This window comes from Dermacentor albipictus, chromosome 8 (assembly GCF_038994185.2).
Source record: "Dermacentor albipictus isolate Rhodes 1998 colony chromosome 8, USDA_Dalb.pri_finalv2, whole genome shotgun sequence".
Classification (NCBI taxonomy): Eukaryota; Metazoa; Arthropoda; class Arachnida; order Ixodida; family Ixodidae; genus Dermacentor; species Dermacentor albipictus.
The window spans coordinates 124,652,281-124,679,909 of record NC_091828.1 but is presented as its reverse complement, the minus strand read 5'-3'; the positions used below and the strand labels follow the sequence as shown (position 1 = coordinate 124,679,909).

The window sequence follows — 27,629 nt, the reverse complement described above, 5'->3', positions numbered from 1 at the left end:
ATCTCGCTGGTAATGGCTACCCTCGTCAACTTCTACGTCAGCAGGAACGCCGGTCCATGGAGCCTCCCAGAACCAAACTGACTCATCGTATGAAAACTGGACCCATTCCCTATGCTCCCGGCATAAGCGAAACTCTGGCAAGAATTTTCAAGAATTATGACATACAAGTCGCACACGTCTCATCGTACAAATTAAGAAGCCAACTGGTCCGCATGAAAGACCCATTGGAACGTGAACGCCGTCCTGGAGTGATATATAAGGCACCTCGTCAAGGCTACAGCGCATCGTACATCGGAGAAACAGGCAACTTCAGACGACGTATCAAGCAGCACTAAAATGATTTAGCTAAGGGACACAGCATCGCCATCGCTCTAGCTGAACATCACCTTAGCACGGATTACAACATTGATTGGAATTCTGCAACTGTCACCGACGCGGAAAAACAACTATCGTTCCGCCTTCTTTTGGAGTCATTATTACTCCAGTCGACGCTTCTTACACTGAATCGGACGCGTGGAAAACTACCAGAAATATACACCAGATCGCTGCGCCATCTACTACGTATATAAGGCATGGCCCAATTTGCCTCGCTTTTGTGCGACGAAGAGACCCATAGAGGGCTCGAAACGTCATAAGCTCTGTTTTTCTTTCAAACTTTGGCTAGTGCTTGTTTGTTGCCAAGAAGAAAATGTACACCCCACGCCAGACGGTGTTCCGTCGAACCCTGGACTAAGTTACGCACCTCGTACCACGTACACGTCCTCACCAGCTTAACGCTTACTCCATGTCTAGGTCTTGACCATAACAGATTCAAAGAGCAAGGCGGTCTTGGCAAGGCACTCTCTAACGCCACCGCATAAATCCGCTTACTCCTTCGGAATTGCCACACGAAAGCTGCTAGGTTGGTTCTTCGTTTTATTTCAACTCGGCAAACAAGCGGCTTCTGTTTCCTCAATCAACTGACGCGTGCACACCGAAAGCAAACAGATGCGTCAAATTACGCCATCACCCCTGATCCTATTTCGAGCTCTCCTTGACCTCGTCAAGCGGGAAGGTCATGAAATTTGTAGTAGCGCTTGGAAGACGTCCAAAAAAAAAAAAAGAAACAAAGCTGGCGTCTTCGCTCGCAACGCTTGTTGATGGTTTTGTAAGTAGCTGCCCTCAGCGGAATCGGACAGATATAAAAGCGTGCCCATATCCAGGCAGCCCGGACTAACCTGAGCCAAGCACAGCCTTCTGTTGCAGCGGACACAGGAATACTAGAGTGCAGTACACCTCACATTTAAGGTAAGAAGCCCGGTGTGATTTGCCTAGAATTTCGAATAAGACGGCCGCCTACTACGACGAGCCTAATGTCAGCTGTGTTTAGCGTCATCTTTAACGTACCCAGTCCTTGTTTTTCTTCTCCGCGTTCTTTTTTCGTTTCCTTTTTTTTTTGCTATAGGCGCATTTATCGCATAAATACTCCTCTGAAATTTGCTAGATTGAAAATCGCTAAAATAGCAGTCTCGCAAGCTGCCAAAGCATTAAGGAATGCAGTTGTCAATATTCTTGGTTACCCTATTTCAAACGGCCGCAACGAATGAAAACGGTAAATGAAAATAAAGCGTTTAGGGGAAAGACAGTGCGATAAGTACTTAATTTTTCCCATCCGTTTGATCCCCCCCCCCCCTTTGTTTCCGCTTGGCCCGACGTGGTGCGGCAGTGTAAAGTTCAGTTTTGAAGCCACTCCTGACCTAGGGGAGTATTCTGTAAGTGTCCACCTGTTGCACATGTCAATGGATTGGCCGGGGTACACGGTTACACGCGTCCCCAGCCAATGAGCACTTCAGCAAACGATGAAATGGACTTATCACTAGGCGGACACTTAGAAGATGCCCCCTCCCTTCCTGATCGCGTGTCGAAGCACTTCCTCAACGCATGTAGCCATACAGCACTAGTCCTGATGGCTGGCAGCTGTACTCAGCCACCCTGGATGAGGTGGGAGGGTAAGTCGAGTAGAAGAAAGGAGTGGGGGCAGACGTTCCGGTGAGCACGTTTATATGAGATATGGGAGGGGTTGGAATGGCCCCCACAGCGGATGTATAGAGCTGGGCCGTCAGCGGTAAGGTTATGCAAAAGTTGAAGTCGCACAGGAGCTGGCAGTGTGTTCGTTTGTGCTTGTCGTACGAGTGTTCCTTGGCAGGCCTGTGAGTTCAAGGACTGTAGGCGTGGGAAAACGTGCCTAGACAATATGTAGGAATTTAAAGTGGGGGCATCAGTAAGTTTCATAGTGTGGTTAGGCACTGCAATGCTGGGCCTAACCACACTATGCAACTCACGGATACTACCACTAGATGAAACGCTTAAGTGATGCGTCCCGTGGGTCTATGAAGGAAGGCACCAAGGAGTCGTGAGCAAGCAAAAACTCCCGCAACACGCCGATTATTTTCTTATTCTTTGTTACCTTTCAATGAGAAGTAAGAAAACTGATATGCAATTTATGATAAAGCACCCTTGTGAAGTGATATCTGTAACGTTATATTTGGGTTATCGGGAAACGACAAAAATAAATCGAAATATGAAACGGTTCTTTGCACGTTCAGGATGAAGGCTGCCCTGGTCGCACTCTTGTTCATCGCAGTGGCGGCTCTCAGGTGAGTGAGATGCATGCGCGTAGAATGACGCGTCATTTCGCAATAATGCGCGATTTCTCCCCAAGTGTTGCAGTCTCTGTTTATTATGTTTATCACGTCTATTCGAATTCGAAAAAAAAAGAAAATGGTCACACGAATCGTAACGAAGCGTGGACTTGTCCATAAAGGAGTTAGAAGAGGCACCCTGCTTCGCATGTAAGGCTTCGATAATGTGACGTTTTCGGACTGCCCACGTCCACGCGCAGGCCGAATCGCGGTTCCGGGTAGGTGAATTTCGTATCCCTTAAATTTGTAAATTTGTATTTGATCGCTCCTCTAGTTTACCACTTAAAGGAAGACAATGTGTCCAAAAAAAGTCGTTGCACAAAAATTGGAGAACCTCACAATTCTTCACGCTATATATACAAGCAACTGCAATCCGATAGCACTATTCGGATTGACGTATCGAAGCCTTCTATTACATGGCATCCAGGATCATGCCGCCTTACAAACCGCATCAAAACCTTATAAAAAAAATAGAGGGATATAACAGATTTAAAGAACTACTCGAGGTCGAAGACGCTCAGGCCCGCTCACAAATGCCTTTCATAACATTGCCTCTGGGATCGGTTCCATTTATTCTGTGTCGCAACGAACAAAGAATGCCTTATGATGACGGCATCACATTTTTAAAAAGTACGTCCACAGAAGTGAAATGAGATGACCAGGATGCCTTGATGTTTCATGACGTTTCTTACGTCATTTCTCTTGTTTGCAACCCGCAGCGTCACGGCTACGTCTATTCCGAACTGCGCCGCGGTCACGTGCACTGCAGAAAGCTGCCAACCAGTGGAGTGCGCCTGCGGAACGTACAAGGACCACTGCGGTTGCTGCGACATCTGCTACAAGGTGCGATGCCTTCGATAAACTGACTTCGCTGCGTTTCAGAGCGCATGCGCATCAGCACCGCTGACGTCACGAGCACAACCTCCGCTTTTCGGTTTCAGGGCAACCTTGAACAACATAGGGAGGCTAGCTGCACTGCGAATTTTTGCCAGCAGGTTATTTTTCTTCTTTTTTTTAGGTGTAGGGTGGCGGCAACGCCTCGTCAACCGCGCTTTCTGGAAGTCGATTTCTTTTTTTTTTTTACAACCCTTTCAACTTGCATATCAGGCCGTAAGCCAGGTCGTCAAGGTAAAATAATAAGAAAAAAGATTCATTCTGTGACGGAAGTACGTGTTAAGGACTCTAGTTGCCCTTGAGTCCGCTGAGGATCGCAAACACCGGCATCCTTTGCTGCAGTGGTGTGGTTGTGAAACTCTTGGCGATATCTGTCGTGATATCCGGCTGACATGATTGATGAGTACAAGCAGGTCAAAGGCAATCGAAGCAGTTGTGAGAAACAGCGAACAGTCGCAGGCTGCCGTGAGAGACTTCTACAGGCTTGTTGTCAGAAACGAGTGCTCCCAAGGACTCCCTCTCACCTTCGTGTGGAGCTTGAAACAAGAAAATGCCGCCCCCTATCGATCTATGGTGTACGCGATTTGTTTGTGCTAGTCTCTCTCTCTCTCTCTCTCTCTCTCTCTCTCTCTCTCTCTCTCTCTCTCTCTCTCTTCCCCTTCCGCTCTCTTTCTGTTTTTATCCCCTTACTCCTCTGCCCCGTGCAGGGTAGCCAGCCGGAACTACCTCTCATTAACCTGCCTGCCTTTCTATGAATCCTTTAATTCTCTTGAAACAAGAAAGATTACGCCATTGTGCCGTACAAACAACATAGTGAATCGATTAGATTATTTATTTATTTATTTATTTATTTATTTATTTATTTATTTATTTATTTATTTATTTATTTATTTATTTATTTAGATGCCTACATTCGCCTGATGGCATTGCAGAGGTGTTAAAATGAACTTTAGTGAAATTCGGTGCAACGAAGGCACTTTGTAAACAATTATTGTCAAATGAATTTGCAATTTTCGCTAAGACAACCACCGCTTTAATGGGGATATTGAGGACCTGTATGCTCTAAGTGTAGAACTTTGTTTCACACTCTCTTGTTCTCGCATTTTCACGTACACCATGCCACTGACGAATTAAGAATAAAGGCTAACAAACAAGACTAGCAGCATGAGGGAACGCGAGAGGGGGAGTAAGCTTAGCCTTTGGATGACGAGAAATGTCGGAATGGCATCTACAACAGGACGCGTTGTTATGTGGCGTCTGCACGAGCTTTTTTGGCGATGCACTGTACCTAGTTACTTCCTCGCAGTGCCCGGGTGACCAGTGCAACTCGTGGATCTTGGACCGGTGCACCGAAGGCCACCGTTGCGTTCTGGAGGACCCTTCCAAGCGCTTCGAGCTCGGCGGGAAAGGACACTGCACGCCCGAGGGCAACACGGAGACCTCACAGACTTCGTAAATTTGTCGCGTGTAAGGGTTAACTAAATGTTTTTTTGACCCCCGGGGTTAGAGAGAGCAAAAAAAAAAGAAGAAGAAAGCAGAAGGCGAGGACAGGCTAAATTGCTAAGAGTCATGTTGTGCCCACAGTGTGCAATGGGATTAGTATGGCGAAGACCCCGGGACAGTTCACCCCCTAAAAAAGAAAGCCGATGATTGGGCCGGGGGAAACATGTGCTCATTTCGGTAACCGGTCTTACTTGAGTATCACTGAGTTTCGCGAGCTAAATTATTAACCAAGAAAACATTACAAATTCTAATCGGGGGGAACCGATCAAAAGACACGACACAATCTCTCTGTTCGTGCGGTACGTTCGCTAGTATTTCGCGGTTGTGACGGCAAAGTTTTGGCTCGCGGGATAACGATATAAGAGCCAGAGACAAGAGGCGGCCTCACCTGCAAACTTCTGAAGTGACGGCCTCTGATGTCACGTATTCCGACAATGACCGGACAAGGTCACCAAGTGTTCAAAAACAAAGGGAACTGTTTTGCTTTTAGAAATAAAACAATAAAACTTGCAATTCCTGTGGTCTTGTTGTAAAAAAAAAAGAAGAAGAAATGACAGCTGCTCTGTACTGCTCCGATTCTAGCTACTCCTTAAAGTCTTGTACTGCCGGAACCAGCGGGCGCTATGTAACTGATGCTATGCAAGTGTGCACACTGGCGTGCAACTATAAGCAGGAATATGAAATACACAACATACATTCACTGTCATACAAGCAACGTCGCGCAACGACAAGAATTAACTACCTGTAGTGCGTTTGAGCGGATAACGAAGCCCAACAAGCAACCTGCATTTATTCTCTTACACTGACTCAGGTCAGAGCGCAGCGACCACACCCAGCGCCCCCTGAACGCAGCAACGCGGAACCATCATCTGAATCCACAGCTGCCAAGGACGCGCCTCCAAAGTGTAGGAAACAGTTCCCGAGTCAGCGCCACACTGACGTATATAGTCCAATATCGGTGTCTGCGCAATACCGTACAGACCCGCCGCGATTTGTCTTGCTTAAGTATGATACGTAATAATAGTTTAAGGTGCTGACACATGAACCGGTTTCTGATGCTCCAGAACGTGTTTCACCTGATTACGGTTCCTATCTTCTGTGTGCATAATGGTGCCGAAGCAGCCTTCCTTTTGTAAGGAGCGTGAGGCATTTGCCAGAGTCAGTGGAATACGGGTGCATCGGCCAATCGTGCGTAGTCAAAGCAATTCATGTTACATCGCAGAATTCACGCTTCCTCCTTCCCATGTGTGAAATAAATAAAATTAATTAATTTTATGATCATCTAATTAATTAAATAATTTGTTGGTCGGTCGCTCGGTTGGTTCATAGTCGTATAATTGCAGGAAATAGGTTATGTGCATTGCTGCGATGCCTTAAAGGAACACTAATGAGAAATAGTATATCAATTTACGCTTATAAAGTGTTCTTTAAAGATACTATTGTCGATTTCAGTATAGTGGGTTGATTATTGGAGCAGGAAATAAAGGACGAAGTTCCATTTTTTTTTTAATTTCGCGCTGAGATCCGAACGCCTGCACTTCAGTGTGACGTCATCAATTTTAAAGTATATTTTCGCATTTTGACCACGTTGGTTCAGTAAACGTTCCCGAAATCTTGTCGTGTTGAATCCTTGGTTTGTTGGGTAGTAACATAGTCTATCGATCCTTACCAATAAAAAATTAACTAGGGCAGGGTATTAGCATTTAAAATCCATGACGTCATGGCGTGCTGGTGTGGGATCTTCAAGGCGGCGTCGCCACCTATTGTTTTCTTTTCTTTTTACACCTATTCTCGCTTACGAGGCACCCTCTCGTGGAAAAAGGAATATTAACAGATTAACAACGTGATTGCCGACGAATGCAAGACAGCCCGCCCAAACCAGCACGCTCCTTCGTAAAAGTGGTGTTTTTGGTATAGGTTGCGTGCAAATCCCCGCTACAGTGGTGGCGCCCTGTGGGTAACAGATGCAGATCTCAAAGGCCATGCTTTTCCTGGCTGAATGCGGCGGAAGCGATTGCCAGAGCCGGAGACACGTCATAGACGTCGGTTTCTAGACACCACCAATTGAAGAAGGGTAATCGACTAATGCAGGCGAAATCATTTGTCTGTTTAGTGTCCCTTTCAAAAAAGTCAGGCTAGATAACGTTTTGTGAATATTGGTTGAATTTCGTTGTGGGGTCTCGTCATCCTTGCTTCCTTTGTTCCTGCGGTCTATCATCACAAAATTTGATTTTTGCACCACCGCAATCTCTTCCCATGACAGAACAACCAGTCTATACGCTAAAGGACTGCCATGCACATTATCATGGTAAACACGTTTGCACCACCTCTACCCCCGCCTCTAACCACGATTCTCCCAACAACGTCACCGTCCTTATTCCGCCAACACAAATGCTTTTTTTTTTTTTGAGTGAAAGAAGCGCTTTATGGCAGTTTTGGGTTGAGAGTTTCTCATCAAGACGATAGTTTTCGGTTTGCTACGCTGCACTGAATTTGGGTATATAGTGGTTGGAAAGAAGATATACGGAGATATATATATATAAGAAGAAAAAAAAAACGAGAGAAAAAGCCATGAAGGACCTTTCCATTGTCGGCATTTACATAAGCCGGTTGATCGCAAGAACTATATTAACGCTTATATGGCCTACTGATATTAGAATAAGTCCCGTTGATGCTGTGTAATTCTTTTTTCTTTTGACAGAGGTCGGTCGTCCAACAGGTTGAACACGATGGAAAGTTATCGTTATTGAACAATTGACACTGGCCCAGAATATCAGATATTGTTTGTTCATCACCGCAGCGGTCATAAGCTGCAGTCTCTGCCATCCCTAGGCAGAATGGGTAGCCAATATTCAACCAACCATAGCCTACACAAAAGGGTCTTTTCTGAACAGCTTTGATGAAAACAGAAGGTAGGATCGTATGATAAGTTATGGGGTTTTACGTGATAAAACCACCATCTGATTATGAGGCACGCCATAGTTGGGGACTCCGGAATAATATGGACTACCTGGGGTTCCTTAACGTGCACCTAAATCTACGTAAGTACACAGGTGTTTTCGCATTTCGCCCACATCGTAATGCGGCCGCCGTGGCCGGGATTCGGCCCCGCGACCTCGTCCTCAACAGCCCGACACCACAACCACTAAGCAACCACGGCGGGTAAGATAGGATAGCTAGGATCCAGGGAATATAGCCGAGCGTGCCTAAAGCGCGGTACATTCCATTCAGATCTTCCGTGTAAAGTCCAAGGGCGGTAACATCGCCGCTGCACGCCATGTGCTGAATGTGCGAGTGAACGGGTGCAAGGGTGCGCCGACGATGGTCGCACGCGCAAGGCAGGAAAGCGGGGAGGAAACGCACCGTCTTCCGTCGCGCGCAAGGCAACGAGGTGAGAGAGGGGGTGGGGGTGTTCTACTCCGGCGTTGGCTTCTTATTGAGCGGCCACGCGCGCCCTATCTTGAAAGCGATCTACGATGCATTGGACAGAGTACGCCGAGTGCTTCGTGGGCGCTGTGTTCTCGCCGCTCAGTTCGCGTTGAAGCGAGAGGCAGCGCGAAGGTCAATGCGCTCGCTCCTGCTGCCGCACTTTCTCACTCCGGCGTTTTGACAGCGATTTCGCGTGATCATGCAATGAGGTGCGTTCGTGTTCGGTTGTGCGCGCGTGTCACTATGCTTGCTAATTTAGTCAGTAACCGTATGTTTACCAGCTTATACGGCCGATAAAACTACTACCCTTACTTCGTATAGCTGTCTACTAATTTGCTGCCGCAATCGATGCTTCGCCTCTCGGGCGAAACTGTTACTGCTTTAAAAACTTCCTCCCTGCAGGAAAACGACGCCACGGAGTGCGGTACTTCTCAGCGCAGGCCGATTCCTTATCAGGTGACCTCCAGCGGGCCCTCTGTGAAAACTGCTGCAGTTCGCTGCTGCGTGCAAAGCAACCTGGACTAGACGCCACAGACCCTGCACCCGAGATAGCGGAGACCGAACGTGAAACGTTGACGGTTTCAGTCTTTCTTCCCTGAACCACTTGAAAGGATCTTCGATAGAAGCTACATCACGTTTGTTTATCCGGAGAAAAGCAGACGTTACTTCTGTTTTCGCTAAATCATTCCGGCGCTCGGTGATATATATATGGTGTCCCAGCTAAATTTCGCCCAGCAGTTAAACAAAAAAAAAATATTCGTGGGACATGCTGAAAGACGTACACGTTTCGCCAGTATTAGCTGCATCTGGGCGGAGAGGCGTTTCGTTTTTTTTTATGCTCTGAATTTAAGGTTGGGGCACCAATACGCGCTTTATGAGCGCACCCCCCCCCCCCCCCCGTGCTGAAGACATTCTCAAAAAGCGCCCTGCTTGCTGAAGTCCAAATATATCGAACTACTATGTCACCACATTCTAGTCAGTGCCCTAGGGCCCATACGAGCACGGATAAAGAAACCACGTAGAGATGAAAAAGTGGTGTGTCGCGTGCTTTCTTTCCCGCCTTATATGTCAGTGTTTTTCTGCTGGAAATCCTTTTTCCACTAAAACAACCTAACGCGAGTCGAGAATTTATTTGCGAGGAGCAATACTCGGACACGTGACACTGAAAATGTCATTTATCAAGAACTGTCGCTTGCTATGTTGCTCTCAATACATGATAAATTACAAACTGCAAACTGTTATGACAGTAACCAGCCGGTTATGGCAGGAATTTGGCGGTACTATCTTCTGAAATAAAGTGTGAGGCTCTCTCTACCTCCATTGGCTTTAGAGGGCGATTAGCGCACAAAGGAGCCCCTACCACCTGCAGTTGCGGCAGGCCGGGAGGAAGACTAAGACCAGCGAGTGACTGCTACACTGAAATCGCTTGTTAATGATATTACTGACGAGCATGCAGACGCCGGCAGCTCGCAGCTCACTACAAGTACTGGATGCTGTCAATCCAGTACTAGCAAACCTCCAGTAGCAGCAGGAATGGCTTCTTCACCGCCGTCTTTACGAAGAGATGCCGAAGAGACTTCCACTTTTCAGTGGAATATCCGTGGCATGAAGTCCCGAATAGCAGAGACACTGCACAGCAGGTCACCGTCAGAACAAGAACAAGAAACATATCACAACAGACGCCTGCACTAAAGGCAGCCAGAGCGCTAGCTTGCTTCCTGCCGTCCATGGGCCTGGGAGACAGAGTGCAATATTAACGTGTGTCGCTTCAATTTTGTTTCACCGATTTCCGTTCAGCGATTCTTCTTTCCCGTTTCCTATCTCTTTACATTCCCCTTTTCCCCGTGCTGGGTAGTAAACCTACTTTATCTAGTTAACCTCCCTGCCTTACGCATGTTTCTCTTTCTCTATAGGTGAGATAGCCCCTTTATTTCTTACGTTAGTGTGAAAATCTGACACCAAGGAGCGAGCAACATCAAGGCACGTCCGTGTTTGGGTGCGTTAAGAAGAAGCTATAACTGCAAGTCCGAAAAATTTGTCGCAAGTCCAAAAAATGTCTTGTTTGTCGCACCTAATTCGCGCAGCTGGAAAATCTGCTCTTTCTAGCTTTAAATTCAAAAGACGTTCAAGTAATATATTTTAGAACTGTCTTATATATGAGCGAAAGGAAAAACAAAGAGTACGAGCTCCCTTACGATAGTGACAGCGAAAGACGGCTTCTCTAGGGGCCAGGACTAAATTAAAAACGCGCTCGCACGAAATGTAACTGACAGAACAGACGCATCTAACGTCTGTTCAATGCAAGGTCCGTGTGCGGGTTGCCAGATGCCACGTCTACGGTCGGTTTCTCGCAAGAAACTACAGCAGTTGTCACCGACAACCAGTTGAAGGACAACTGCTGGTAAACAGCAGTCTACTTACTACGGAGCTTAGCTGAAGATTGCAGAGCTGTAATTTATTTTACAAAGTCGACAGATATCGACTATAAAGCTGCTATTTGGGCCTATTGACATACCATTGGCACCGATTACGTACGTCACATAATGTACAAGGACACAAGGAAGTGTGTGTATCGCTTGTCTCTTCCTCGTGTCCTCGTTCGTGACGTGCCAGGTAATCTGTATACCATTGACTTTGGGTGGAGCCTGCATATATATTGGAGGGGCCAAACTAAAGAAATCACGCACGCAATGACATAAATGGAATAGACGAGATCCAGAGCTCGTGCCTTCTATTTCGTTTCCTTTCTTGGCATGCTTCATTCACTTTAGCGCTGCCAATACGAATGCAGGCTCAAACAACCAGCAAGCCAGCCTATCTATTTCGTCAGTGGTCGACCGATAGTTGCTCCTAAAATTAAGGAACACCAGGCGCCGTGTTTGGGAAGAGGAAACTTTATTTGAGAAAGGCCGGCCTGCGGTTAAAGTAATTTGGCACTCTGCTCTGCTAAAAGAGGCAAGTGGCAGAGGAAGAGAGGGGCACGTGAGGGGTGACGACGGGGATAGCTAGTGTGTGAGTACGTTGCCACTTGTTCGTTGTTATACTTTGTTTGCTTCAGTTACTAGCCTGTCAACATCTCGCTTTAACATCTCGCCTGTCAACTAGCCTGTCAACATCAGGCTTTAACATCTTGCTTGAACATCGCGATTTTTTTCGACGGCACGACGGTCACGACACATAAAAAGAGCAGATTTTTTCAGCTGCGCGAAGTACGACAAACAAGACATTTTTCGAACTTTCGACAAATTTGTCGCACTTGCAGTTATAGCTTCTGCTTAACGCACCGAAACACGGACGCGCCTTTGATATTGCTCGTTCCTTAGTGTCAGATTTTCGCACCAACGTAAGAAATGAAGTGGCTACCTCACCTATAGAGAATGAAAAAGATGGGAAAGGCAGGGAGGTTAACCAGGTAAAGTACGGTTTGCTACCCTGCACGGGGTGAAAAGTGCATGTAAAGAGACATCGTAGCAGGAGGGTTCCGGACTAATTTTAACCCCCTGGCGTTTCTTTTAACGCGCACGCAGACCGCACGAGCGTGTTCTTGGACTTCGTCTTAATCGGAATGGGGCCGTCGACGTAGGGAATCGAGCTCGCGACCTCGCGCTCGGCTGCGGAACGCCATATCCAGGTGTGGACTACGAATGCCATAAAAAATAATTCTCGAGTAAACGCGAGCTCCACTGACCGCTCTTGAAAGTACGACGAGGCAGGTACACAAGTAGGGCGCAGGCTGAAGCAGCGTCATTCGATCACCTTTCTTGTCATTTGTGCGTTGCTTGACTTTACTGGCACAAAGTTCGCCCAATGAACAGTCTGGTTCTTTCTTCCCGTTCGTCATATCCACCGTGTTGCTGCGTGGGTTCTGTTAATGTTCCCGCAAGGGGCCACGGGAGCCATACACAGGGACATTACAGGCACTGTCAGCTCAACGTGACATTTGGTGGAGCTTCTGGGTTCGGTGGAGATTCTAGGAGGTTCTGGGTTTGGGAGGTTCTGGGTGTCTTGAATAGGTGTGATCGTGTTTGCGTTGTGTTCGGTTGTCATATGCCGCGCAGCGTCTCATCCGTGATCAAGAATATGCTAGCATACACGCAACCGTTTACCTGGCAGCCGTCATACCAGACCTGAAAGATGTCTAGCAGCAACGAAGCGAAGTCATCTTTTGGACGAAGTATTTATTTATTTTACAGCGAAAGCTGTATATGACTAACCTTCCATAGTTTTTTTTTTTTCGGCGTCCCTCAACAGAAAAAATCATCATGTCGGCCGATTCTTGGTGATAGTGCAGAAAGGGCCCAAGCTCAATGGCCCATGCTCCTGTGGGCCCGGGAACCTGTAACGCGCCCTTGAATTTCATACGCGGGCCGATTCCGAAGGTAGTGCAATGCCGGGCCGACCCGCGGCAAAGCTGAAGCAGGCGTTAAGGACTTTCCATACGTGGACCGATCTCGAAGGTAGTGCAACACCGAGCCGAACCTGGGCGAAGGTGAGCAGGCGTCAAGACCTCCCTCCTCATAGGTGGGTCCATCCCGAAGGTAGTGCAATGCCGGGCCGACCTGTTTCGTTTGAGAGCTTTGACTGACGTCAGCTTTCGCTGCCATTCCATCTTCACAGAGGGGAATGGTTGTCAATTCGCTTAGGCAACCAGTCAACTTGTTTACATGGAGACTGAAGAGGAGGCGACTTGAGCTTTCAGAGTAAATTACACTTTTACAAATGGCAACATAAAGCCTCACCTACCGTGTGAAAGAAATCTTGTTAAGTCAGAAAAGACGCGAAAACGAGAGGCGGGTGTCGACGCCACATTGAAGTTGTCGCACCAACTCGCCGCGACGTCATGTATTTTCTATGTAAATTCTTTTAAAGTATTGGTAAAAAAAGATGTTGCGTTACGAAAAACAGAAAGGTATTTTAAGCCAAGGGTGTTAACAAACTATGTAAAGAAAACAAGAAAGTATTATGTCCCTGATATCTTTAATGAACTTGATGCAACACTGTATGATATCAATTCAAAAGGTAAAATGATGAAAAATGTGAGGAAGTGGTATTCGACTGTTTATTGTAATATGTGATTTCTTATTGGGATTCTTACGTGACTGGAAAACGTAGTATTTATTCTTTGTGTGTTAGAATGTTTTACTTTGAAGTTGTATAATTATGAACGGTAATTGTATGCTTCATATCTCTATTGAAAGCTGTACCACCTGCTGCTTGGTGTTCTAACAAGCACGATGTGCTTAGATTGACCAGCAAACAATATCTGTCAACAAATGTATTTGAAATAAAGCCTGATTTGATTTTGACGGCACCTGCTCCGGCCTATAGCAAACTATTTATTCGGAAAAGATGGAATACACTGTATTATAGAGCAACAAAACACTGAACCTTTCAAGTTTACATAACTTTTCCTACTCAAAAACGGTATAGCTACTTCGAAATTGAATAGGTCACTGTGGCTTGTACCGGTGGCGGGATTCCGGCGAAAAATTAAAATGAAGATCAAATGGAATTTTGACAATCATAAATTTCTCTTCTGGTAACCAACACATTGCCATTACAATAACGAATCTAAAATTCTGGAACACTATTTTATAAGTCAAAATTCTTTTTGGTGCCTCTCTGGACTGTCTCTTTAACACAAACATTGTTGCAAGAATGGTGTCGAAGATACAACGAGACGCATATTACCGTTTTGACCCCCGGAAATGTCCCAGAAACAAAGTTTGCGTTTACAGAGTCAGTCTGATTCATCTCAAGCGCGCCATAACCGCCTAGCAGTTGGTAACAGTTCTTCCTCGGTTAATCCTGCAACGTCCCCTGCCGCTGATCTGAATGCTTCGCCAGCTGCTGTCCCTGACGCAGTGGTAGCCCCCCGAACAGGTGTCCTCGTACAGGTCGGTGCATTCTTCGTTGGGGCACTGTTGGACAAAAACAAAATGGCGGTCGCAGCAAGTCAGGTCGGCAGTTCAGGACAAAAAATCATTGGAGCAAGCGGTGCACGTGATCAAGAGCCGTATACACACGATAAGCGCTGCCAGTAAGAGCCCTGCCTGTATCGAATATGTAGATGTGACGTTGTTTGAGATTAAATCTACAACGCCCAATGTATCATGTTTTATAAGCTGAATTCGGCACTTCGAAATGCTAGTTGCTGTACTACTCAATTTATATCTCAAATAACATTCCATTATATTTTCTTGGGGGGGGGGGAGCAAAATGTACTTTACGTGGCCAGAAATAAAGATGAACAAGATGATTTATTGGTTTGTGGTGTAGAATGGTGTTCGCGCCTTGTTAGGTTGCAATCATCGGCGGTGAACGCAGAGAGAAAAGGTTAAAAAAAGAAAAGACTGCGAAGGAGAGCTTTCTCGGCGTCAGCACGCACATCGCACACACAGAGATGGGTAAAAAAAGTGTCCTTTAAGTACAACAGCGAAGAAGCAGCTTGGGATTACGTTAATATCATTTACCCAAGATAGCACTGGCTGCACAATTCCTTCTAAGCACGCAGACTGCATACAAAGTAAGTCCTTTAGCCTAAGAAAATGCATCTGCCCTACCGGCATTTTGCCGTCACTAGCCTTGAGAGAGGGAAAAGTGAGAGGAAGTAAAGGCAGGAAGGGTAACGAGAGAGGAGTTCGGTTTTCTACCCTGCGCTTGTGAAAGGGCATTAAAGAGTAATGAAAGGCTATCGAGACGACGAAAATCAATCAATCAATCAATCAATCAATCAATCACCTATCACTGACCTATCAATAAACTATCAATCAATCAATCAATCAATCAATCAAAGTTCAGTTCTTTACAAAGAGAAACTGGGTTTGATGAGAAAGAAAGCAAATCTTGAAGACCACTTGACCGCTGATCACGCCCTAATGGAGAGGTATTGATCTCGGGGGGTGCTTACGTCGCTGCGGACGTGGCAGAGTTGAAGCCACGCCATGATATGTTCAAGCGGTGGCCTTCATGTCGTTCCGATAGGATAGCGTGGGGGTAGCGCATACGTCAATGCTTGCTTCGAAGTGTTCCGAAGCGCACTGTGTGGTGCTGGCTTCGCTGTCGTCGCATGCGCGGCTGTCTGGGCGCTTTTGTCCGGTGATGTTGTACATGGTGTATTGCTGTCATAGCTGCCGTCACATTTTATGAACGTGCCTGTACCTCTGCTACTCGCGATGTGGTCAATTACCTATCGCCTTTATGCCTATGCTCAACTGTTTGAACGCGACCGTAATATGTAAATGTATGTAGATAGATTTATATGCAAGGAAGTGGATATATGCCAGGAATATCTGATGTGCTTAATATACGAAGCGAAGCTAACACTTCACTGCACTTATCGTTCTATTTTCGGCGAACTGCTGCTAGCGACCCCCTGGCCTCGTCGAGCTCTGTTCTTACAGCTTTCCTGCCAAGGTGGCCTTCAACGCTGTACTTTGTGCATGTTGTGAATAAATCTTGGCGTATCGGTCTACATTCTCCATGGACATACCGAGTGGCAGGATTCGCAGCAACCGCAGTAGCTCCTGTAGCTTCCGCAGCGACAATTCTGCACCTCGCACGTCGACCAGTCACACGATGCGTCGGCACACCGTAGCACCGACGTCGAAGACACGCTGCAAGAAAGAACGTCACATGGTCGCCACGGTCCAGTCTGAAAAAGCTTTCGCTTGCTGGTGCCCCTTACGGTTTCCTTCTTTAGGATCGTTGAGTGCACAATTCCTTTGCGTAAAGGTATTTGCACGTTACGGATTAGAAACCTTTACCATTATTAGCAAGATGAGAGTAAGGCCTTGAATAATGTTTAATTCCTTTGCTCTTCCCCCCTTTTTCTCGCGTGTTTCTTTGAAACAAGGTCAAATTGAGTTTGAACACATATTGAAGGAAAACACGGATAATACGTTAAGGGGAAGATCGCTTTGATCTGCGAAAATAAAGCGGGGAAGGAGAGAATAACTTTGCGTTTGCTGCAGTCGCGACCGAAAGTCTAGAAACCACAGATGCCGGGAAAATAATTTCTTTTTATGCGCTTCCTGCTAAAATCAAAAGGCAAAGCCTGCGCGTGCCTTCTCGACCAATGAAATGCGTCGAAACAACTCGGCGTTTCACCGCGCTATGCTAGAAGAAAGAGAAAAAAAATGGAGGACGCTTAAGCTTCGCCTTTAAGAGTGGAACGCGATAGCATTCAAAGATCCCCGAGCGCTTCTCACGCTTCCCAACAACTTCAGCTTATGGAACCGTAACGTTTACCGGAAAACCATGGCGGTGAACGCTGCGCACGAAGGCGAGCTATGTGGTCCTTCTTACTTAGGTTTTTTTCTTTTTTTGATGGTGTGCAAGGAACCGAGGAGGCCGCGCTGCCAAGACAGACATCAAACGGCAGCTGGAAAACGCTATCGCGTAAAAAAAGGGGTTTGTGTTTGAGTCTCCGCGTACCAGAATTAAGCTTTCTCGTATATTCCGATTTCACAAGTGCACGACTTCATACCCTGGACCTTACTTTACAACTCCGTATTCCGCCCGAGCTTCCACGACGCGACTGTACCCTTCTAGTTCGTCTATGGCTTGGAGTAGCATTTTCAAATGCGTACTCCTTTCTTATCGGAATGTCCGACAACCCACTTTGTGACTTCTGCGGGTGCAATGAAACAATCGCGCACCTTCTTTGTGAGTGCTCTCGTTTCAACCCGCAAAGAGCAGTCCTCTCAGCCACCCTAGACAAACTGGACAAGCGCCCACTGTCATAAAACAAGATCCTTGGACACTGGCCTACGCGAACATCAGCGCGATCGGCTATGAAGGCGCTGCTGCGGTATTTAAAAGACACTGGACTTTCTGACAGATTGTGACTTCACTGTGTGACTCAGGATTGTACGGTGCACTGCATCACAGTAGGAACGCCTTTGTGGGCTGCGTGACAGTGCCCACAGAAACAGTTTGTGTGTACGTGCGTGTGTGTGTAGTTTCTTTCTTTTTATTTAATCCTTCTCCCTCTCACCTATCGCTTCCCCTTTCCCCTCCCCCAGTACAGGGTAGCCAACCGGAGATAATCTCTGGTTAACCTCCCTGTCTTTCCTTTGCCTTTCTCTCTCTCTCTCTCTCGTATATTCAAATTACAATCCCGCGTTATCATGTCGGTACATTGTGCGGAAGTAGTACGTTAACATGTTTCTGACGCATTTGACTTCGAGAAATTCAATTACTGCAGTAACTTCCTTGCGCTGCACGGAGGGCCTGCATGTTTGGATATGCTTGGTTCGGAATCATTATTCCGGAAACGACGGTCGACGCTCGCCGCCAGATTTTCAGCGACACGGGCCCCTTAACGCTGTCGGATTAATATCCTTTTTGCTTACACCATGGCCTCTGAACTACTGCTCCAAGGTCTGTTTGATAACGTGCAATTCAGGGCATAGTGTAATTAAAACTCAGCAGGAAGCGTACTTCGAAGGCAGTACTCTAAGTGCATCCTACACATCCTGCGGCGCTCCTGAAGAAAGTGAAATCACTTAAATGTGAAACACATGCCTAAGAGAGAGGAACATAGCGCCTTACTCTTAATGTTCTGGGGATGTCACTTTCACTCGTTGAAGGAGGTGGTATTGGATTACAAGCTTGTGAGCCTTTCAGTTCAGTTACTTCTTGCACCAGTTATCAGCCAGAAAAATGACAACGAGAGTTCGAACGAACAGTTAATATGCCGAAACTTTAACACATTGCGCTTGACTTGCTGTTTCGCCATGATGCGATATCCCACGAGGCCTATATGACAGAGACCGGAGACTAAAGTGGCAAAGCAAGGTGTTGAGTTGCAAGGTGCTTGTGTCGCTAGTCAACTCGCTCTTCTCAAGAATAGTGCTGCTACAAGCCGATGTAAAAAACATGAGATTAACGTACCTTGAAAGTCATCCGGAAATAGAAACCGGCTACAAGCAGTCAAGTATAGACTTGATCACACGTTAAAACCATGCCTCAATAATGCGTTGTTCAAGTATGACTATCAGTGGCTGAAATTTGATGCGGTAACCCAGCGTGACTATTAATCGCGTTCCATGCAAGTTTTGCTGAGTAACTGGAACACCTCTTTAACAAATGTCGAACAATATTAAGAGTATAACGCTGGGGTATATTGCATCATGTTTCAGCCGTTGATCTTCATGTTTGAAGAACAACACGTTGCTGAGGCATTGTTTAACGTCAGATCGAGTCAACTAGTGCCGATTTTTATTTCCGCAAGGTTTCCTCACGGGAGGTTTATCTTGTCATTGTCACATCGACTTGATTCAAGACTATCATTGAGATCTGTGGGTTGATTAGTTCAGTTGAGTGCGTGGCTGTACTTGGCGTCTCACCTGAGAACAGCGCTTGCGACGAGGAAAATGGAAATCAAGGTGATCTTCATATCAGCACTGCAGGAAAAACAGACAACACTGATCCAACATTTACAATGTTCTTTCCCCACCTTTTTGGCAATACTGCTTTAAGGCGGGACCATGAACAAAAGTTTGTCCGTCGCCTTGCCTGATGAACCAACGCTGTCGTATGGCATATTCAAATAAGTTAAAACAACAACAACAAAAACACGATGCATCATTTGCATCTCTCGTGAAGATTATCGTACGTGATGTGTATGAATAAGATACACAATAGAAAACTGCTACTTTTAGCTAGTGCGATTTCTTTCTATATCCAAATGTATACCCATATCTAATCAAATCTCTACGCTTCTACACTTGCTGCACAAGCACACACGACATTTATTTTCTTTTTTTTTCGAAGCACCTGCTCGATATCATGACGTCCGCACGCCAACAGTTAGCTAGTGCACATTCCACCTGACGTTCTCTGAATTCTCTGAATTCAACGTCACTCTGAGTTGTAGTCCTTACTCACGGATACACATGATTGAACGCATGCTCAAAGAAACTTTGTACATGGGCGGACGAAAAATACCAAAATGCAATTTCGGGGACTCTGTCAGGAAACAGAATGCCCAAGCGAGTACCTGAAGAAACCACGCGGAGGTTGCAATATGACGAAACAACGTTACTCGCATCAAGAATGTGTTGACGAGACGTAAATGTTATGTTGAGGAACTGCCGCTTAACACTTCATTCTCAGCATAGCCTAAATTTTAATTGCGGGTCTTATTCGACGAACAGCAACATAAGCACGAAGTTGAACACACGACTCGAGCGCTTCGTGCTTGTCTGCTTCCACGCTGTTCGTCCGATATGAGCATCCAGTACCTAGCCCACGTATCCTTGCAAATGTGACTATAAAAATTTGGAATACATCTCACCTCGCTTCTCTCTCACGTAGCTGAAAAAAATCTGGTATTTATCGCTGGATATCCAGGAAAGCTTCAAACGACACCACCTTTGAGAGCTGCCCTTATATACGGGACAACAAGGAAGTTAGGTCGCCGTCTCTCACTATGCAACAGCAACGAAAGAAAGCTTGTTCAGCTAAAGACAGGAACATGTCCGCACGAACAAAAAAGCAAAATGCTGATAAAAATGACCCACGTGCCGTCCAGTGTGCATGGTCTGAGTGTGGTTTGCCGCACTCTGCGGCGTCTCGGTTTGCTTGCCGACTATGCAAGAAGGAATTGCGGCAGTTCTTGGCGGTATACGGGGTAAACGGTATGCAGAGGCCTACTGCGGTAAAATGCAGCGTCACATACATAACGCGCCTACGTTCTACACGATTGGTAATACAAGCCAACTAAACATTGTGTTCGCTTGAAGTTGAAGTTGAGGTTGAAGTTGCAATTTATTCGCATCACCACAATGCGGGAATGCATCGGTTACATCGCTAGGTTACGGCGAGGACACCCACGCGAAACGCAGGAAGGCGTGTCTATAAGAGCTGCGCTCTAAAATGACTGGAGTCAGCGTACTGTGTGTCCGAGCTAACGTTAGCCAAGCGCTTCAATGAAAAAATTAAGGAAACAAACTGCAAGATACAATTCTAAGACTAACGATGTTCTGTAGTCAGACTTCTGACTACAAAACATCGGAAGCTTCTTCTTAATCTGAGGCTTATTGTAGGTGGTCCGAGGATGACGTGACAACGATAACGGCATCCCAATTAGGACGATAGTGGCTGTCGTCGGGACCACGTTTAGTTAGCTTACATTACCTGTCGTGTAGAACATAGGTGCATTATGTATGTAAAGCTGTATTTTACCGCAGTAGGCCGCTGCATACCGTTTACCACGTATACCGCCAAGAACTGCCGGAGTTCCTTCTCGCATAGTCAGCAAGCAAACCGATACGCCGCCGAGTGCGATAAACCACACACGGACCATGCATGATGGACGAAACGTGGGTCATTTTTCTCAGCATTTTGCTTTTTTGTTCGTGCGGACGTGTTTCTGTCTTTAGCTGAACAAGCTTTCTTTCGTTGTTGTTGCACAGTGAGAGACGGTGACCTAACTTCCTTGTTGTCCCGTGTATAAGGGCAGCTCTCAAAGTTGGTGTCGTTTGAAGCTTTCCTGGATATCCAGCGATAAATACCAGATTTTTTTCAGCTACGTGAGAGAGAAGCGAGGTGAGATATATTCCAAATTTTTATAGTCGCAGTTGCAGGGATACATTGGCTAGCTACTGGATGCTCAGATGAGACGAAGAGCGGAATGCTACGACCACGAAAGCCAAACCTGGGCCGTCCAGCAGGTCTCAGCGGCTCTTGAAAGACAAAGGCCGAGCGAAACCGACGGCACGTTGCCCCTCAGGGCGAGCGACCGCGGGAGTCACACGCGCTGGAATTGAGTAGAGACCACCCGCTGAGAAGACGTCAGCGCCCGCGTCACGGCGCCATTTAATCATGGTGTCGTTCTGCAGGCGACTACATGAAGTTGTCTATCTCTCTCTCTCTATCGGACGAAGAGCGTCGAAGCAGACAAGCATGAAGCGCTCGAGTCGTGTGTTCAACTTCGTGCTTATGTTGCTGTTCGTCGAATAAGACTCGCAATTATAATTTAGGCTATGCTGAGAATGAAGTGTTAAGCGGCAGTTCTTCAACATAACATTTACGTCTCGTCAACACATTCTTGACGCGAGTAACGTTGTTTCGTCATATTGCAACCTCTGCGTGGTTTCTTCAGGTACTTCAGGTACCGTTTACCACGTATACCGCCAAGAACTGCCGGAGTTCCTTCTCGCATAGTCGGCAAGCAACCCGAGACGCCGTAGAGTCCGGTCAACCACACACAGACCATGCACACTGGACGAAACGTGCGCCATATTTCTATCAGTATTTTGCTTTTTTGTTCGTGCGGGCGTGTTTATGTCTTTAGCTGATAAAGCCTTCTTTCGTTGTTGCTGCATAGCGAGATGCGGCGACCTGACTTCCTTTTCGTCCCGTATATAAGGGCAGCTCTCAAAGTCGGTGTCGTTTGAAGCCTTTCTGGACATCCAGCGAGGAATACCAGATTTCTTTCAGCTTCGCGAGAGAGAAGTGAGGTGAGATGTATTCCAAATTTTTATGGTTACAGTTGCAGGGATACTTGGGCTAGGTGCTGGATGCTCATATCGGACGAACAGCGCGGAAGCCGACAAGGACGAAGCGCTCGAGTCGTGTGTTCAACTTTGTGCTTAAGATGCTGTTCGTCGAATAAGACTCGCAATCATAACTTAGGCCATGCTGAGAATGAAGTGTTAAGCGGCAGTTTTTCAACATGACATTTACAGTCGTCAACGGCATTTACGTCTCGTCGACACATTCTTGATGCGTGTAACGTCGTTTCAACATATTGCAACCTCTGTGCGGTTTCTTCAAGTACTCGCATGGGCATTCTGTTTCTGGCTACAGTTCCCCGAAATTGCATTTTGGTATTTTTCGTCCGGGCGTGTACAAAGTTCCTTTGAGCATGCGTTCAATCATCTGTATCCGTGAGTAAGGACTTCAACTCGGAGTGACGTCGAATTCAGAGAACAAAAATAAAAGAAAATGATCGCTTCTCTGGCTCAGTTTATATTATGGTGTTCACGTCAGGTCGAATGTGCACTAGCTTACTGTTCGCGTGCGAAGCGTCATTATATCGAGCACGTGCTTCGAAAAAAAAAAAGAATGTTGAGCGTGCTTGTGCAGCACGTGTTGAAGCGTAGAGATTTGATTAGATATTGGTATACTTTTGGATACATAAAGAAATCGCGCAAGCTAAAAGTAGCAGTTTTCTATTGCGTATCTTATTCATACACATCACGTACTATAATCTTCACGAGAAATGTAAGTGATACATTGTGTTTTTCTTGTTGTTGTTTTAACTTATTTGAATATGCCATACGACAGCGTTGGTTCATCAGGCAAGGCGACGGATAAACTTTTGTTCATGGTCCCGCCTTAAAGCAGTATTGCAATAAAGTGGGGAAAGAACATCGAAAATGTTCGATCAGTGTTGTCTGCTTTTCCTGCAGTGCTGATATGAAGATCGCCTTGATTTCCATTTTCCTCGTCGCAAGCGCTGTCCTCAGGTGAGATGCCCAGTGCAGTCACGCACTAAACTGAACTAATCAACTCACAGTTGTCAGTGATAGTCTTGAATCAAGTCGAAGTTACAATGATAAGATAAATTTGTCGTGAGAGAACCTTCCGGAAATAAAAATTGGCATTAGTTGACTCGATGGGACATTATAATAATAATATTTGGGGTTTTACGTGCCAAAACCACTTTCTGATTATGAGGCACGCCGTAGTGGAGGACTCCGGAAATTTTGACCACCTGGGGTTCTTTAACGTGCACCTAAATCTAAGCACACGGGTGTTTTCGCATTTCGCCCCCATCGAAATGCTGCCGCCGTGGCCGGGATTCGATCCCGCGACCTCGTGCTCAGCAGCCCAACACTCGATGGGACATTAAACAGTGCCTCAGCAACGTGTCGTTCTTCTAATATAAAGATCAACGTCTGAAACATGATGCGATATACCCCAGCGTTATACTGTTAATATTGCTCGGGATGGGTTAAAGAGGAACATAACTGCAAGTGTGCTCCAGTTAGTAAGCAAAACTGGCATGGAACTCGATTAATAGTAGCGCAGGGGACCCCATCAAGTTTCAGCTGCTGATAGTCATACTTGAACAACGAATTATTCACACATGGTTTTAACGTGTTATGAGATCTATATTTGATTCCTTGCCACCAGTTTCTATTTCCGGGTGGCTTTCACGGTGCGTTTACCTTATGTTTTCACATCGGCTTGTAGCAGCACTATTCTTGAGAAGAGCAAGTTGATTAGCGACACAAGCACATTGCAATCCGTCAACACCGCGTTTTGCCGCATCCGTCTCCTGTCTCGGTCATCTATGCCTCGGGACCAGATATTGCACCATGACGAACAAGCAAGTCCATCGCCTGTATTAACGTTTCGGCATATTAACTGTCCGTTGTAACTCTCACTGCCATTTTTCTGGCTGATAACTAGTGCAAGAAGCAACTGAACTGAAAGGCTCACAAGCTTGTAATCCAATACCACCTCCTTCAACGAGTGAAAGTGATATCCCTAAAATATTAGGAGTAAGGCGCTATGCTCCTCTCCCTAAGGCACGTGTTTCATATTTAAGTGATTTAACTTTCTTCAGGAGCGCCGCAGGATGTGTAGGATACACTTAGAGTGCTGCCTTCGAAGTACGCTTCCTGCTGAGCTTTAATTACATTATGTCCTGAATTGCACGTTATCAAAGACACCTTGGTAGCGGTAGTTCGGAGGCCGTGGTATCCGCAAAAAGAATATTAACGCAACAGCGTTAAGGAGTCCATGTCGCAAGAAATCCGACGTCGGTGTCCGACGTCAAGCGTCCACACCATGCATACCAAACCACGAATATCCAAACAAGCAGGTCCTCCATGCAGCGCAAGGAAGGTACTGCATTAATTTAATTTCTCAAAGTAAAATGCGTCAGAAAAATCCTGAGGTACTACTTCCGCACAACCTCCTGACATGATAGCGCAGGATTGTAATTTGAATATAGGAGAAAACATAATTCTGGAACGCGGAGACTCAAACACGTGCTCCTTTTTGGGCGACAGCGTTTTCCAGCTACCGTTTGATGTCTGTCTTAGCGGCGCGGCCTCCTTGGTTCCTTGCGCACCATAAAAAAAAAAGAGAGCCAGAAAGTTCGCTTTCATGCACAGCGTTCGCCGCCAGGGTTTTCCGGTACATAAGCTGCAGTTGCCGGGAAGCGTGAGAAGCACTCGGGGATCTTTAAATGTTATTGCGTTCCACTCTCAAAGGCGAAGCTTAAGCATCCTTCATTTTTTTTCTACTTCTTCTAGCGTAGTGCGGTGCAACGCGGAGTAGCTTCAACGCATTTCATTGGTCGAGAAGACACGCGCAGGCTTTACCCTTTGATTTCAGTAGGCAGCGCATAAACAAAAAAATTTTTCTCGGCATCTGTGGTCTCTAGACTTTAGCTCAAGACTGTACGAAACGCAAAGTTATTCTTTCCTTCCCCGCTTTATTTTGACGGATCAAGCTATTTTCCCTTTAACGTATTATCCGTGTTTTCCTTCAGGATGTGTTCAAACTCAATTTGACCTTGTTTCAAAGAAACACGCGAGAAAAAGGGGGGAAGAGCAAAGGAATTAAACATTATTCAAGGCCTTACTCTCATCTTGCTAATAATGTTGAACATTTTAGATCCGTAACATGCAAGTGCATTTACGCAAAAGAACTGTGTACTCAAAGATCCTAAAGCACAAAAAAAAAACATTGAGGGGCCGCAGCAAACGAAAGCTTTTTCACACAGAACCGTGGCGCCCGTGTGACGTTCTTTCTTGCAGCGTGTCCGCGACGTCGCCGCCCCAGTGCGCCGGCATAACGTGTGACCCGTCGACGTGCGAGGTGTTGGATTGTCGCTGCGGAAGCTACAAGGGCTACTGCGGTTGCTGCGACTACTGCCACTCGGTAAGTTCACAACGCATGTAGACCGATACGTCAAGATTTATTCCCAACATGCACAAAGTACAGCGTTGAAGGCCACCTTGGCAAGAAAGCTGTAAGAACAGAGCTCGACGAGGTCAGGGGGTCGCTAACAGCATCATCATCATCATCAGCCTGGTTACGCCCACTGCAGAGTAAAGGTCTCTCCCATACTTCCATGAAGTTTTAAAAAGATGAAGTGCCAACAGTGGCAGCACGCTAAGAAGGAACAAAGACAGGACAAGGCGCTTCCTGTCTTTGTTCCTTCTTTGTGCGCTGTCATTGTTGGCGCTTCATCTTGTGAAAGCTATGCACCAACGAGCCCCACAACGTGTTTTACTGCAAGTCCATCAAGATTGCAGACTGATACGTCAAGATTCATACACAACATGCACAAAGTACAGCGTTGAAGGCCACCATGACAATTAAGCTGTAAGAACACAGCTCGACGTGGCCAGTATAGTATATTAAGCACATCAGATATTCCAGGCATATATCCATTTCCCTGCATATAAATGTATATATATACATTTACATATTACGGTCCCGTTCAAACCAGAGAATAGGTACAAAGGCAATATGCAATTGACAACATGGCGAGTAGCACATATACAGGCACGTTCATAATATGCAACGGCAGCCATGACAGCAATACGCCATGTACATCACCGGACGAACGTGCCCGGACAGCTGCGCATGCGACGACAGTGGGCCCTGGAACACTTGGGAACAAACATGGACGTATATGCGACACCCCCGCCATTCCATGGAAACGACATGAGGGCCACCGCTTGAACATATCATGGCGTGGCTTCACCTCTGCCACGCCCTCTGCGACCCAAGCACCTCCGAGATCAATACGTGCCCATTAGGGCGTGATCAGCGGCCAAGCGGTCTTCAAGACTTGCTTTCTTTCTCATCAAACCCAGTTTCTCTGTAAAAACGGAACTTTTGATTGATTGATTGATTGATTGATTGATTGATTGATTGATTGATTGATTGATTGATTGATTGATTGATTGATTGATTGATTGATTGATTGATTGATTGATTGATTGATTGATATATGATTGATATATTGATTGATATATTGATTGATTGACGTTCGTCGTCTTGATACCTTTTTCTTTCTCTTTATATGCCCTTCCACAAGTGCAGGGTATAAAACCGAACTCCTCTCTCGTTACGCTCCCTGCCTTTTCTTCATCTGACTTTTCCCTCTCTCAAGGCTAGTGACGGCAAAATGCCGGTAGGGCAGATACATTTTCTTAGGCTAAAGGACTTACTGTGTACGCAAACTGCGTGCTTAGAAGAAATTGTGCAGCCAGTGCTATTTCGGGTAAATGATTTTAATGTGATCCCAAGCTGCTTCTTCGCTGTTGTATTTAAGGGACACTTTTGTTTACCCATCTCTGTGCGTATGATGTGTGTGCTGACGCCTAAACAACGTACCTTCACACTCTTTTCTCTCTCTCAATCTTTTCTCTCTGCGTTCACCGCCGATGATTGTAACCACACAAAACGCGAACATAGTTCTACACCGAAGACCAACAAAACAACTTCTTCATCTTTATTTCTGACCACGTAAAGTACGCTTCCCCCTTTCCCCTCCCATAAAATATAATGCAACGTTATTTCAAATATCGATTGAGTAGTACAGCAACTACCATTTCGAAGTGCTGAATTCAGCTTATAAAAATGTATACATTGGGCGTTGTGGGTTTAATTACAGCCAAGCCACATCTACATGTTCGATACATGCAATGCTCTTATTGGTAGTGCTTATCGTGGGTATGTCTCTTCGATCACGTGCAGCTCTTGCCCCAATGATCGTTTGTCCTGTCTTAGCGGCCTGACTTGCTGCGATCCCCCCCCCTTTTTTTTTGTACAACAGTGCCCCAACGAAGAATGCACCGCCTTGTTTCGGGACACCTGCACGGAGGGCTACCGCTGCATTCTGGACGACGCCGAGCGAAGCTTTGAGCACGGCGGCACGGGACACTGCAGGGCTAACTGAGGATAGCCTGCCCAGTCCAACAGCTAGGCGGCTGCGGCGCGCCTGAGGTGCATCAGATTGACTCTGTAAACGCAAACTTCGTTTCTGTGATGTTTCAGAGGGCCAACAGGGTTGTACACGTCTCGCCGTGTCTTCGACATTATTCTGCAACCACGGTTGTGTCAAGGCTACACTTCAGA

General features: G+C 46.2%; 4 protein-coding genes and 1 long non-coding RNA gene across 6 annotated transcripts in view; 2 read left to right on the top strand and 3 right to left on the bottom strand.

Moving 5' to 3' along the window:
- Window positions 1-27,629, bottom strand: part of LOC135918306 (protein Njmu-R1-like) — a 148,680-nt gene that overhangs the window by 73,759 nt on the left and 47,292 nt on the right. The gene's annotated exons all lie outside the window — the stretch shown is intronic.
- LOC135900729 (lysosomal alpha-mannosidase-like) overlaps window positions 1-27,629 on the bottom strand; it is a 140,801-nt gene that overhangs the window by 85,573 nt on the left and 27,599 nt on the right. The window lies entirely within an intron of this gene.
- LOC135918308 (8.6 kDa transglutaminase substrate-like) lies at window positions 1,191-5,591 on the top strand. The gene is made up of 4 exons (XM_065451970.2): window positions 1,191-1,287; window positions 2,586-2,636; window positions 3,401-3,524; window positions 4,882-5,591. Exons 2-4 carry the CDS (start codon window positions 2,587-2,589, stop codon window positions 5,029-5,031), a joined length of 324 nt encoding a protein of 107 aa, XP_065308042.2. The 5' UTR covers window positions 1,191-1,287; window position 2,586; the 3' UTR covers window positions 5,032-5,591.
- On the bottom strand, window positions 14,017-19,930 carry LOC135918315 (uncharacterized). 2 transcript variants are annotated; one of them, XR_010569623.2, is made up of 4 exons: window positions 19,810-19,930; window positions 18,860-18,916; window positions 16,000-16,123; window positions 14,017-14,428 (listed from the first exon to the last, which is right to left on the bottom strand). It is a non-coding gene; the product is annotated as an uncharacterized lncRNA (long non-coding RNA). The 2 variants fall into 2 exon arrangements; XR_011507788.1 differs by lacking the exons at window positions 18,860-18,916; window positions 19,810-19,930 and having other exon boundaries at window positions 16,000-16,188.
- Window positions 21,874-27,574, top strand: LOC135918305 (8.6 kDa transglutaminase substrate-like). Its single transcript, XM_070523012.1, has 4 exons — window positions 21,874-21,976; window positions 22,931-22,987; window positions 25,295-25,418; window positions 27,328-27,574. Exons 2-4 carry the CDS (start codon window positions 22,938-22,940, stop codon window positions 27,448-27,450), a joined length of 297 nt encoding a protein of 98 aa, XP_070379113.1. The 5' UTR covers window positions 21,874-21,976; window positions 22,931-22,937; the 3' UTR covers window positions 27,451-27,574.

What these genes read in the sequence shown, in the direction of transcription:
- LOC135918305 (XM_070523012.1), top strand. Translation starts at nt 22,938, where the DNA reads ATGAAGATCGCCTTGATTTCCATTTTCCTCGTCGCAAGCGCTGTCCTC. An exon ending in GTCGCAAGCGCTGTCCTCAG is followed by an intron (nt 22,988 to 25,294) that starts GTGAGATGCCCA and finishes TCTTTCTTGCAG; the next exon opens with CGTGTCCGCGACGTCGCCGC. An exon ending in GCTGCGACTACTGCCACTCG is followed by an intron (nt 25,419 to 27,327) that starts GTAAGTTCACAA and finishes TTTGTACAACAG; the next exon opens with TGCCCCAACGAAGAATGCAC.
- LOC135918308 (XM_065451970.2), top strand. Translation starts at nt 2,587, where the DNA reads ATGAAGGCTGCCCTGGTCGCACTCTTGTTCATCGCAGTGGCGGCTCTC. An exon ending in ATCGCAGTGGCGGCTCTCAG is followed by an intron (nt 2,637 to 3,400) that starts GTGAGTGAGATG and finishes TGCAACCCGCAG; the next exon opens with CGTCACGGCTACGTCTATTC. An exon ending in GCTGCGACATCTGCTACAAG is followed by an intron (nt 3,525 to 4,881) that starts GTGCGATGCCTT and finishes ACTTCCTCGCAG; the next exon opens with TGCCCGGGTGACCAGTGCAA.